At 37.9% G+C, this 14,446-nt stretch overlaps 1 protein-coding gene across 1 annotated transcript in view; it reads right to left on the reverse strand.

Annotated features, from left to right (window-relative positions):
• Window positions 1-14,446, reverse strand: part of MALRD1 (MAM and LDL receptor class A domain containing 1) — a gene marked incomplete at its 5' end in the record, with an annotated part of 847,841 nt that overhangs the window by 636,639 nt on the left and 196,756 nt on the right. The window contains 4 exons of the mRNA XM_035729081.1: window positions 4,817-5,229; window positions 9,069-9,436; window positions 9,909-10,014; window positions 10,427-10,579. Coding sequence (XP_035584974.1) covers window positions 4,817-5,229; window positions 9,069-9,436; window positions 9,909-10,014; window positions 10,427-10,579 — 1,040 coding nt within the window. The remainder of the gene's footprint in view (window positions 1-4,816; window positions 5,230-9,068; window positions 9,437-9,908; window positions 10,015-10,426; window positions 10,580-14,446) is intronic.

The following is a 14,446-nucleotide window of genomic DNA, read 5'->3' on the forward strand; positions in this document are numbered from 1 at the left end:
CAGCAGTACATTAAACAAATCATTTGCCACAATTAAGTGGAATTTATTCCTGGGATGTGAGTGTGGTTCAATATCTGCACATCAATCAATGCGAATCATCACATCAAAAAGAATAAAAATCATGATCATTTCAATAGATGCGGAAAAAGCACCTCACAAATTACAACATCTGTTCATGACAGAAACCCTCAACAAAGTGGGTTCAGAGGGAACATACCTCAACATAATAAAGGACATATATGAAAAACCCACAGCTAACATCATCCTCAATGGGGAAATCAGAGTTTTTCCTCTAGGATCAAGAACAAGAAAAGGGGGTGCCTGGGTGTCTCAGTTGGTTAAGCGACTGCCTTCAGCTCAGGTCATGATCCTGGAGTCCCGGGATCGAGTCCCGCATCGGGCTCCTTGCTCAGCAGGGAGTCTGCTTCTCCCTCTGACCCTCTTCCCTCTCGTGCTCTCTGTCTCTCATTCTCTCTCTCTCAAATAAATAAATAAAATCTTTAAAAAAAAAAAAAGAACAAGAAAAGGATGTCCACTCTCAGTTGTTTTTGTTTTTGTTTTAAATATTTATTTAATTATTTTAGAGAGAAAGAGTGAGCATGTGGTGGGAGGAGAAGTGCAGAGGGAGAGGGCTAGAGAATCCCAAGCAGACTCCCTGCTGAGCAGGGAGCCGGACACAGGGCTTGCTCCGACTACCCTGAGATCATGACCTGAGCTAAAATCAATATTCAGACGCTTAACCAACTGAGCCATCCAGGCACCCCTGTCTACTCTCAGTTTTGTTCAACATAGTACTGGGAGTCTTAGCTACAGTAATCAGACAAGAAAAATAAATGTTTAGGAATCCGTATTGGTAAATAAGAAGTAAAACTTTCCCTATTTGCAGATATGAAAATCCTACTAGAAGCAATAAATGAATTCAGTAAAGTTGGAGAAAACAAATCAATACCTAGAAGTTGGTGGTGTTTCTATACACTATAAATGAAGTAGCAGAAAGAGAAATTTAGGAAACAACACTATTTAAAATTGCACCAAAAGGAATAAGCACGTAAGAAGTGAAAAGTCTGTACTCCGAAAACTATAAAACACTGATAAAAGGAAACTGAGCATGACACCAAAAAATAGAAAGATATTTCATGCTCACGGACTGGAGAAATATTATTAAAATATCCATGTTACTCAAAGCAATCTATAGATTTAATGCAATCCCTATCAAAATGCAATGACATTTTTCACAGAACTAGAACAAGTAATACTGAAATTTGTATGGAACCATGAAAGACTCTGAATAGCCAAAGCAATCTTGAGAAAGAAGAGCAAAGCTGGAGTTATCACAGTTCCAGATGTCAAGATATACTACAAAGCTGTAGTAATCGAAACAGTATGGTACTGGCACAAAGAATAGACACACAGATCAACAGAATAAAAGAGAGAATTCAGAAATAAATACATGATTATATGGTCAATTAATCTATGAATAAGGAGGCAAAAATACACAATGGAGAAAAGACAGTCACTTCAATAAATGGTGCTGGGAAAATTGGACAGTTACACAAAAAAGAATGAAACTAGACCACTTTTTAACACCACACACAAACTCAAAATGGATTAAAGACCTAAATGTGAGACATGAAACCATAAAAATCCTAGAACAGAGTATATGCAGTAACTTCCCAGACCTCAGCCACAGCACTATTTTTCTAGATATGTCTCCTGAAGCAAGGAAACAAAATCAAAAATAAACTATTGGGACTACATCAAAATAAAAAGCTTTTGCACAGCAAAGGCAACCAACAAAACAAAAAGACAAGCTACTGAATGGGGGAAGATATTTACAAATGATATATGCAACTGAGGGTTAATATCCAAAATATATAAGGAATTTACACAACTCAACATAAAAAAAAATCCAATTAAAAAATGGGTAGATGACATTTACAGATATTTCTCCAAAGACATACAGATGGCCAACAGACAAATGAAAAGATGCTCAACATCACTAATTATCAGGTAGCTACAAATTAGAACCACCATGAGGTATCACTATATCCCTGTCAAAATGGCTAAAACCAAAAACACAAGAAATAAAGAATTTTAGCAAGGATGTGGAGAAAAAGGAACCCTCTTGCACTGTTGGTGGGAATGCAGATTGGAGCAGCTACTGTGGAAAACAGTATGGGGGTTGCTCAAAAAATTAAAAGTAGAACTATCATATGACACAATAATTCCAGTATTGTTTACCCAAAAAACACAAAGACTCTAATTTGAAAAAATATATGCACCCATATGTTTACTATAGCATTATTTACAATAGTCAAGATATGGAAGTAAACTAAGTGTCCATCAACAGACAAATGGATAAAAAAGAAGTGGTATGTATACACACACACACAGGAATATTATATAGGCATAAAAAGGATGAGATGTGCCATTTGAGACAACATGGATTAACCGAGAGGGTATTATGCTAAGTGAAATACATCAGATAAATACCATATAATCCCACTAACTGGAAGTTTTAAAAATGAATAAGCAAACAAAAAGCAAAATGAGATCTATAAATACAGACCACTAACTGGTGGTTGCCAGAGGGGAGAGGGTGGAGTGTTGGGCAAATTGGTTGAAGGCGAGTGAGAGATACAGACTTCTAGTTATTGAATGGCTAAGTCATAGGAATTAACGCACAGCATGGGGAATGTAGCTAATGATGGTGTAAGAACAGTGTATCAGGACAGATGGTAGCTACACTTGTGGTGAGCATAGCATAATTTATAGTCTTGTTGAATCACTATGTTGTACACCTGAAACTAATGTAACATTGTGTGTCAACTATACATACATATATACATACATACATAGCTCCTAAAAAACATCCCTGAATTCTTCTTTTAAATAAACATTTAATGAGCATGTTACCTGCTGGATTGATACTAGGTAATTTCACCAACAATATCACAGTTGGTTATTGCTGCTCTTGCAACAACTATGTATACTCATTAATTCAATGAAGAAAAATATCTGGTTGCTTAAATTGGACCCAATTTTTACTATCTTGAATAATTGATCTACACAGCATGCACAATCTGATTTCACCTGTTCATGCCTGAATGTCATTGAAAAAAAAAAATAAAAAGCCTAGAAGAACCATTGGATGAAATCAAACAGAGCACTCCAGGTATAACCCAAAGTGGGTTTCAAACCCCAATTTCTCTCTTTCAGTTTCATAACTAAAGGATTCCTTGGTTAGTTCCGTGTTCATCTGAATGTGAAGCAGCTTGCTTGCCAAGGTGATTTTCTCCTGGCAACCAATTCTCAAGTAAACATCATAAGGAGAGTTTATCCACTGAATACCAGTTTGACCCAAAGTACAATTCACCTGATTAAATATTAAGAATTAATTTGAAGAGGATGAGCTATTATTAAATAAAAGTCAAAGGACCTTCCTTCAACTCATTTCTTATGATTACACCCACCTCACCCTTACAGCTGAACAGCAAGAGAACTCTCTACATATAGAAGAGTAGTTCTCATGATTTCAGCTTATGTCTGTCTAGACAAAGCATCAATTTCAGTGTGTTCTCTAGTGAGTCATATACAATGCACATCTATGATGGCTCTAACAGGTGGCTTGGAGCTAAGTTCTTGGCTACAAAATGGTTAATTCAAGATATTAGACAGAGGCGGTGCTTTAAAATTAGGGTAACAGAGGGGCACCTGGGTGGCTCAGTCATTGGGCGTCAGCCTCTGGCTTGGGTCGTGATCCCGGGGTGCTGGGATCAGGCCCCACATCGGGCTCCCTGCTCGGCAGGGAGCCTGCTTCTCCCTCTCCCACTCCCCCTGCTTGTGTTCCCTCTCTTGCTGTGTCTCTGTCAAATGAATGAATAAAATCTTTCAAAAAAATAAAATAAAATTAGGGTAACAGAGAAATTCAGTCCATGGAAAAAAAGCAAAAAAAAAAAAAAGTTCAGCCAGGAGTGGTAAGAAGGTTCTCCCCATATACTGTATGTAGATCTATTTGAGCAAAGGGGAAAAGAACAAATATTCAGCCCTCGTACATGTGACAGGCTGTAGAATATATTAGAAAGGGAATGAATGAGAATTAATTGGAAAATGCAGCTTCCAGTCCAAGTCCCCATTCTGCTGCTCACCATCTCTTTGAACAGATATAAATAACCATCTGAGTTTTTTCTTTCCTTCCTCTCTGTAAAACTGACAAAAAGGATCCTGACTTACCCACTTCAGGGAATTGCTGAGGGAATCAAAGAGATAATAGATGGAAAATTCCTTCACAGTAGTACTTCACAGACTCACAAAGAATATTCCACCAGGAGTAAGGAGACCTGGCTAGCCTAACCTCTGGCTTGGCCCCAGAGTAGCTGTGTGATTCTCCAACAAAGCATGCACTCTTCTCGAATTTTTGTTGCTTACCTATACAATGTGAAAAAGTCAAATGAAATATTCAAAATAACAGATCTTAGAATCTGAACGTTTGGCAGAATACCAGAAATTGTGCAGAACTCTTTTTCCCTCCAGATTTTTTACTTCAGTAGAAAAATGACTTAAAGTCAGAGGGACCTGCAGCTGTTGCCAATACCATGTGTCCACCTTTAAAATTTTAATCACACATTAATGGGGGTAGTCAAGGAGGAAAGTAACTTAACAAGATTTGGTACACCCTTAACTGAATGATAAATGTATTTCAAACTAACTTTGATCACATTCTACTTGCTTTTAATTCAAGGTTATAGCAATCCTTCATACTCCTTAGACAGTCTGATGCATTTTAAATACACATTATGAAATCCATTATCCATACCTGAAAAGGCTGCCTGCTGGAAACACTGAGGTGTTTCCTTATCCATCTGTTGCCTTGATTCCCAAATATCTGCCACAGCAGCTGTCCTCTGGTGTTACTCCATATTCTCTGGTAGACGGCCAGCCTATAAATGTGCTTTCCAAACATGTGGTAATATACATGGAAGATACAGCCCTCTGCAACGGTGGCGTTGAGGACAGGGCTGAGTAAAGCAGCTCTGTTTTGGAAAACCTGTGGCTCCGAAGATTCTATGTAGAGATAGTGTCCTTTAGCTGTGCCCAAAGTATTATCCTTCATTGGCCCTGTATTAAGTGTGGAAGTTGGACCCTGTTTCCTGGTCCAATCAAAGTCATCTTCTGTATCTTGCTCCCAGTTACAAATTCCATTTTCAAAGTTACATTGGAGTTCAGGTACTGAAATTGGCATCAAATAATAGCAAAAAAAATAAGTAAGGACAGAAATAACCACAGTTAAGAACACTCGTTGATATTTTGCTCCTGCCAAGGGTAACCATTTTAACTGTTTTTAAAAGGCAACATTAAAGTTTCTAAAAGGTGAATAAATCCTAGATTTACATCAAGTAATATTTTATAGACTGAAGGCGGCATTACTTTAGCCATTATTCTCCAAATGCCTTTTATGACCATCCCTTCACCATTTCTAGCACTATAACCCTATGCAAATGACCATGACATCATAGCTGACTCAATGCTATGAACTTCTGGCTCAGTCGATTTCAACCTTAGAGGAACATTCCAATCACCAGTGAACATTAAAAATCAAAACAAAAGGCCCAGAATTCGTCTCCAGAGATGGGGATTTATTTTTTTTTTAATATTTATTTATTTGAGGGCACCTGGGTGGCTCAGTCATTAAGCGTCTGCCTTCGGCTCAGGTCATGATCCCAGGGTCCTGGGATCGAGTCCCACCCACATCAGGCTCCCTGCTCAGCGGGAAGCCTGCTTCTCCCTCTCCCACTCCCCCTGCTTGTGTTTCTGCTCTCGCTGTGTCTCTCTGTCAAATAAATAAATAAAATATTTTAAAAAAAAGATTTATTTGAGAGAGAGAGAGTGCAGGATGGGTGGCAGAGGGAGAGAGAGAATCTCCAGCAGACTCCCCGCTGAGAACAAAACCCAACACAGGGCTCAATCTCACAACCCTGAGATCATGACCTGAGTCTAAATCAAGAGTCAGACGCTTAACCGACTGAGCTACCTGGACGCCCCCAGAGATGTTGATGTAACTGGTGCACACAGGGCAGTGGAACATCAGGACACTTCATCATCTCCCTTGGTGATTCTAGCATGCAGAACTGAGAACAGACATATTTTAATAGGGCTCAGGCTTCCAGAATCACCTGAGGTGTGTAGAATTGCTTACTCCTTGTGTGAAGCCCCGTACAAAGACTAGTTTGTCAGATATGGGGTGAAGCCCAGGAATCCATATTTTTAACAAGCACTGACAGGATTCTGATGCCAGTGTTTTCCACACCTCATGCTGAAAAACTTCTCCCTCTGGTTCCATCTCGGCCCCGTTCCAAATGTCCCTCAGCACCAATGCCAGAATGACCACTCTTTCACCTTCCACGGCCATTTATCTCTTTCCTCCTCTATTCAAAATCCTATAATATATACTCACCTAATTTAAACTTAAATCTAAACTCCTCTTTCAAGCTTCACCTTTCCCAAATTAACGTCCTGTTCGTCCCTAACTATCCATCCCCTCGCATCTTCCCCACCCCACCCCTCGCATCTTCCCCACCCCCACCCCTCGCATCTTCCCCACCCCCACCCCTCGCATCTTCCCCACCCCCTCTCCTCTATGCTTCCTGCTGTGCTGTGTCTCCCGGGAGGCAGTCTTGTCTTCTCACTGCACTGCAGCTCCTTTGAGCTGGAGCTTTTAAACTTTAAACTCCTCTCAGTCCCTAGAAGAATTCAAAGCATTATGAAGAATTGACTTGTCCCTTGTCAACTAGACAATCTACCATAATTTCTAGCATAATATAGGAATGTATTCATTTTTTTGGGATGTGAGCATTTTGTTGACACCAAGGATTTGTGTAGAATAAATGCCACAGAATGTACATTTAGCCTGATTTTGGCAGAAGGAACAGGATTTAGAATTAACAAGGACTTCTACCTTTTAGCTTCATTTACATAAGTTAATATTTTTAAAAAGTAAATGTCAGCTGTCCTTTAACTATTCATCTTAGTAAATGCACTTGGTGCCAAAGGGGAATAAATATTCTGAAACAATAAACATAAGCATATGCGGATAAATGCAGCCAGGCAAGAACAAATCATCTGTCTTTTGAAAACCCCAGAACAGGAGCTTAGACCTAATGAAGGGAACCCAGTGAGTAAATGTCAAATGGGAGATGAGCTTTCATTTGATATTTCCTCACTTGTGACTAATCAAGCCCAGTTATGACGTGAACTGGGGACCTGCAGCGCACGCCCCATGTGTCAGTCTTTGGCTGTGAAGCAGAAGGAGAATGTCAAGCTGCTAAGTCTTCTGACATAAAACTGGCACTCAAGCCAATGGATTTTGATATTGCCTGTCTTTATATTGACTCTATATTCAATCTTTATTTCAAAAGGGAATGCATACACCTGAACCTTTAAATACAAAACCATTTCTCTAAACATAGGGAACTTTAGGAAATACAACAGCGATTTCTGGATGTCTAACGCATTCTGTGTAATCCAGTAGTATGTCTATATGGACAGCCATGAGAGAAACGGACCGTCTAATGCCACTACTATTCGCTTTCATTAATATTTAGTCACAAGAAGTAGTCTGATATTATACTTGTACTGCCATAATTCCATTCTAAGTTAATACTGAGCAGTTTGAAGGATAATTTGCTTATTTTTAGCAACACGGCACTTTTTTTGAGGAGTAGGATTTGGAGAGCTTCAAAAAGATGAGAAAGCTTTCTAAATCTGCAAAAATAAATTACCTTGAGGATAAGTAACACTTTTTGTGTTAGCCATTGTCTAAATTATCAACTTTATTTATATCCACTCAAGGTATTAGTTGTATGATGAGATGCATGGTAATTCTGACTTCAAACCACCTGACTGTATCAAAGACCACATATATGCAGCACTCTCTACAATAATTTATATGGAAATCTCTTAACACTTTTCCTATGATGTACCAAGCATTTTATGGCTTCACTTTGGTTTATAATTAGCCTCTCAATGTAATAGGCATATAGCTTGAATTTTAAGAATTGTTGCTATTTCTGGACAAGGGAAGATACAAACTCTTTTTCTGACTGATTTTTGTAATTGAAAAAAAAACAGCTATGAGCTTCTGATTCATTTTCAGGAACAAGTGCAGTGGGCACTATCTGGAGCTAGGTTCATAAAACTGTAAAATATATATAATCATCAGATACCATAAGCTATCTGGTAATTTAAACCAGAAACTCAAGACTTATCTTTGACAGCCCACTCTCTACTTCCAAAACATCATCAAATGTCCCTCCTAAATATTTTCCCAAACCTCAGTCCCTCCATCTCCATCACTCCGGCTGTGATACAGGCTGCCCACCCCTCCTCAGTGGACTACTGCAATGGCCTGCTGATGGGTCTCCTGAATCCACTCTCCTCCAATCCACTCATCACACTGTATCCACAGTGACATGTTTTAATATGCCAATTTTTTTAAATTACCTTTCTTATTAAAAACCTACAAATGAAGAGAAACCTCCTTAATACAGACAACAAAGATGTGCAAATCTGGCCTCCCCCACACTTCTGTCCTTATGCTGCACCCTCTCTCCCCTTCACCTCCTCGCTCCAGCCATATCTGCCATTCATTCACTTATCAGGGCTTTTGCATAGATGCTTTGACTTCTCATTTTTCAGATCTCAGCTAAGTCATCACCTCTAGGAAGTTCAATACCATTATTATAAAAAGTCACAGATCCCTTCTCTGGATCTCTCATCAAAGCTGCCACTTTGTATTTATTTTTTAAATATTCGAATAACATCGATCTCCTCGATTAGACTGTAAGCTCCCTGAGATCCGAGACTCAGCAGTTGTGTTCAGCATTGTATCTCTAGTATCTAGTTCGTAAGTCTCCACAACAAATATTGGTAGCCCGACTAATTCATCACTTATCACAGTCATCAACTTTGGAAAAATGCTTCGTGTCTTTGCCTCGATTGGCTAGAACTAATCAAGATCCCCACTGTCAAAATAAGAAGGACCAAAAAAAGAAAAATAATAAAGTACTTACCACAGTCATCCTCATCAGTGTGATCACCACAATCATCTACCAGATCACATAACAGAAGCTTTTCTATGCAAGCCTTGCTGTGTCGACACCAGAAAAAATCTGGCTCTTCACAGCTCTCCGCAGGAAGGGGAAGAGTACAATTTTCAAATCTGATGTCATCGATAGCTGAGACTCCATCATAAATGCCAAGACTGACTTTATCTAGTGACAAATAGAAGGGCTGAGTAAGGCGTCCAAGCTGAATAGTCGCCTGTGACCACTGGTTGCCCTGGTTATATAATACTCTCCAGAGTACTGTAGAGTCATTGGAATTTTCCATGTGTAGCTGTAGTTCAGCTGCTCCCACTGAGAGGCCATAATTATAAAACCTGTAAAAAGAGCAAACACAAGAAATGGAAATGATTTATGGCATAGACAAAACCTTTAACTTATGGGCTCTCCCACTCGATCAACAGTCAATTAACAATTAGCTATCATAATAGATGCCTTTATTTCTTGCAGTAATTGTGGCTGCTCATAGGCGAGAGCTTATTTGCTGAGGTGCATACTCTGGCTTGCAGGACCCTGGGAGCCTTTCCCAAGGAGTTCAATCCAGAACAGGGGAAGCAGAGTTAATTAAATTATAGTCCATTGTGGGAGGGAAAGAGTCTCTTTCGTCTAAAGAAAGAACACAACAAATACTGATAATGTGCTCCTAAGTAAAATGCTAACTGTATAAATCTAATGCAATACCTATTTTTAAACCCAAACCAGGGGCAAATCATAAAGTCTGATCAGTGCAGGAGTACGCCTGCAACCACTGGGTTGCAAGGGTAGCTGACCACGGTTATTAGTATTTACCAGAAGGAAAGCGTGCATCCAGGTCCCGCCTGGCTAAAGGTTGGGCTCTGGAGTTTGGCAACTTGGGACATGCTTCTGCTTTTCTTCAGAATGAACAGAAAATGCCCTATTGGGACACAAATACAAATCGTACGTTAGCCGACTGAGTTGACATAGCTGCCCCTTAGCCCTATACTAAGTTCTGTGTCTGACTAAAATTAAGATTATACAATTAAAAAATAATAAAAGTGATTGTTAGTCAAATATGCTCTTGAGAAAACTAAATTCATATCCACCTCTAGGTGAAAATGATGCAAAAAGTTAATAATTTCAGTGAATTCAGCCAAAACCTATCTATACTCCCTCTCCACCACCCATAAAGGAGTCATTTCATACGGACAAACATCAGCATAATTGACAATATTCATCTGTCACACAATTTGTTGCAATAACACAGAACTTTAAGTGCTTCTTTCTCTTAACAGACCTGGACAAGGGTGAATGGAAAGAGTAACAGAGAGCCTCTCCTTGTTTCTTACCTTCAGCTGTGTTGTGAGTATGATCCCAAGGTGGAGCTTGTTGCTCAAATTCAGCCGAAAGGTTACTTCTAGAGTTCCAAACCCAGTCAAAATTGTCACCACTGATTGCTTCAAACCAACCACAGCTATGTGCTTCAAAGTCACATTTGGAACCTGAGAAAACAAAATGTGACTCCTAAGGTGGCTCTCCAAAGTAGTCACATACTTTAGAAAGGGTAGAACTCAACTGAAATCACCTTGTTATACTTCTCTAAGTACATTAAAGGACACCTTGGAGGAAAAAAAAGGATCCTACCTGATCTAAAAACAAAACCAGAGTTGTGCTTTTCATACTGGAAATTGATAATGCAGAATTATCAATTTAAGAAATTAAATTTTTACCAAATATTTTTTCAAAGAAACAGCATTATTAGCCATTTTGGTTATAGAATTGCTAAGGTCTAATTTATTCTGATACTCGCCACTATGACATCATCTGGAAGACTTAATTATTCCTACAGTTTATTTTACACTAAAGCATGAAAAGTAGCTACTTCTAAAAAGTTAATATTTGAAAAATCCAGATTATTATATTTAATATAACATTCACCACAAATTTTGTAAAGCTTAATATTTCTTGAAGCATTGTATGCATTGCATAATTTGTGCAGGGAAGAATAACAGGTAAATATGTAAGAAGTAGTTAATTTCCACAAAGCCATAAGAAAAGAGAAAGAGAAAGGGCAGGACTGGGAAGTTAGAATAATAGTGCTGAATGATAGCTAATATTTAATAGATACCTATATCATAGACCCTGTACTAAACACTTTATATAGATCCAACTTTCACAATAGCCAAATGAAGAAGTTTACTGTTATAGTTGCTTTACAGATGAAGAAAGGAAAGTTCAGGGAAGTTATTAACCTAAACAAGGTCAGATAGTTAGGAAACTGTATAGACAGATTGAAATCCAAAAATTTTCACCCCAGATCTAATATTCTTTCTGCAACTATTGACAATAACTGTTAATTGTCATGATATTGGAAAAAAGATAAACCCAAAAGGCATAATCTGAGTTCATTCAGCGTGGGCATTCAGTGTTACTATATATCCCAATGCAAAATGAGGCTTGCTCCTATAGATGATTATTGCACTGGAATCCTTGGTCATTGGTTATTTATACCCAAGGATATAGTAATAATTTGCATAGAAGTTCCCTTGTAAAAAGATTTAGAAAGTAAACAATAAGCTTAGGGGATAAAAGTATACAGTAAGTCACTCACTGAGACTATAAAATTCAAAATTACAAGGGAATTTTAACCTAATGATAAATCATTTTCAATTTTGAAAATGCTTTACTTACACAGGGAGGAAGGTGAGGTAAGTTGTAACATTATAAACATAAAATATTATAAAGTATTTATAAGTATTGTAAATATTTTTTAAGTTTCTATAAAATATCTAATTTCAAAAATATACTTGCTACCAGGTTTCCGGATATGACTGTAGAGTAACTTAAAAATGTGACCAAAATCAATGAGAATGTATGATACTTTTAAAATGTTGCATTAGCTTTGCAGCACCTGGGTGGCTCAGTCGGTTAAGCATCTGATTTGGCTCAAGTCAGGATCTCAGGATTGTGGGATTGAGCCCTGCATCAGGTTCTGTGCTCAGCGGGGAGCCTGCTTGAGATTCTCTCTCCCTGTCCTTCTGCCCCTGCCCCCCAAAATAAATAAATCTTTAAAAAAGCACACAAAATAATAAAATGTCACATCAACTTTCATACGCAAGGAATAACTATATTTCATTATAGTAGGAATCAGAAAAATCAACAAATTAGCTATAATTAGAATGAAGATTTCTCAAGTATAGGTTACAAATTTGTGGAGAGACAATTAAATGCTGCTCAACGGTGAAAAATAATAATGATAATTATGACAACTTAGGGATAAATGCTCAAAATATTTAAGACTATATTTTCAAAGGCCATCTCTGTTTACAAATAAATAATATATAAATAATCCATAAGTATACATAGATTCCAGGGGTTTCAAAGTATGTAGTTGCCATTTCAATCCCTGGGAAAGCAATGCTTTTGATTCCTATTTCAGACAATCCAAAAATTAAAAAAAAAAAAAAAAAAAAGGATCCAGAAGTGCTTTTACGTAAATACAGAAAGGAAAGGAGTTATTGCTGCTTTGGAATACCTATCGCCCACAGCCACCCAGAAAGGGAGCCTTATCGTCTATCATCTGCTATCCAGGGAGATACCGATGTAGGAATAAATGAATGTTCTAATTGTAGTAAAATTTCAGAAACCATCGTGGCAATTTTCTAGTTCTCTTAGATAAGGCCCATCAAAAATAGCAATTTTTAACAGATGATTATGTTGTTAAACTTCAAATATGCCTGTCTCATCTACTTTGTTCCTAAATATTTAGATTTCTATACACATTTTAAAAACTCACTTCAGCTGATGTAACAAGTCAGCTGAAATTAATCTGGTTAGCTGTTAACCAAATATATACCTCGTCAGAACAACTGTTGGAAATTATGTATGCCTTTTCCTGACTTAGAAATATAATGTGTTGGTACATTTTAATAATTGAGGTTCAAAGATTGTTCACTTTTCTGGAGCCTCATGATCGACTTTCTCAAGTATCATCATCATCAGAAACAACATAATTTGCAAGAACAATCGCAGTTACCATTACTTCAGGTTTTATTGTGTACCAAGCTTTGTCTAGGGGCTACTATGTTCATAACAGGATGCCTGTTGACATAAAGTTTCTAAAAATTATCTATTCCTATGGATATGGGTAAAAAAGCTAGTGACTCTATAGCAGCTTTTATTATTTTTCAGTAAAATTACCCTTGTTGCCTCTATTAGTTATGTAAATATAATTACAGTAGCTACCCCTGAGGAAAGGGTGCTAGGAGATATTTGGTGGATGGACACACAGCTCCATCACCTTACACTATCACTGTCATGCTGAGAGCTTTTCACTGAGACAGAAAAAGATAAATTTATGTAGGAGCCTAGGAACTTTCTGAGGAGAAAAAATACAGAATCAGACGGTCTTATATCAGATTCACTCAGAACTTCTTTGATGATTTGAGATGATCCCTACAGAGAATCATGTGTAAGAAATAAACATGAAAGGTACAAAGTGTCTGAACTGATAATTTGGGTCTCACACAAAGACAAAAATTTATAGAAGAGTGCTTAATATCTGCCCAAGGAGGTGAAAAATTTACATCCACACAAAAACCTGTACATGGATATTTACAGCAGCTTTATTCTTTTTTTTTTTCCAACAGCTTTATTCCTAATTGCCAAAACTTGGAAGCAACAAGAGTCCCTCAGTAGGTGAATGGTTAAATAAACTGTGGTACATCCAGACAGTGGAATATTATTCAGCACTAAAAATAAATGAGCTACCAAGCCATGAAAAGACATGGAGGAAACTTAAATGCATATTACTAAGTGAAAGAAGCCAGTCTGAAAAGGCTCCATACTGTAGGCTTTCAACTACATGACATTCTGGAAAAGGCAAAACCGTGAAGACAGTAAAAGGATCAGTGGTTGCCAGATTTTGGACATGGGGGGAGGGCTGACTAGGTGGAGCACAGAGTATCTTTATGGCAATGAAAATACTCTGCATGATACCATATTGACAAATAGATTTTACCACACATTCTTCCAAACCCACAGAATGTACAACACCAAGAATGAACCCTAATATAAATTACAGGCTTTGGGTAATTATTATGTGTCAGTGTAGATTCATCAGTTGTAACAAATCTCCCCCTCCCCACCAGGAAATGTTGGGGTGTTGGGGTGTGTGTGTGTGTGTGTGTGTGTGTGTGTGTGTAGGGTGGGGAAGGTAAATGGGAAATCTACTTTTTCCTCAACTTTTCTGTGACTCTAAAACTGCTCTAAAAAAAAGTCTTTTTTTTATTTTATTTTTTTAAAGATTTTACTTATTTATTTGACAGAGAGAGACACAGCGAGAGAGGGAACACAAGCAGGGAGAGTGG

Source organism: Zalophus californianus, chromosome 9, assembly GCF_009762305.2.
Source record: "Zalophus californianus isolate mZalCal1 chromosome 9, mZalCal1.pri.v2, whole genome shotgun sequence".
NCBI classification, from domain to species: Eukaryota; Metazoa; Chordata; class Mammalia; order Carnivora; family Otariidae; genus Zalophus; species Zalophus californianus.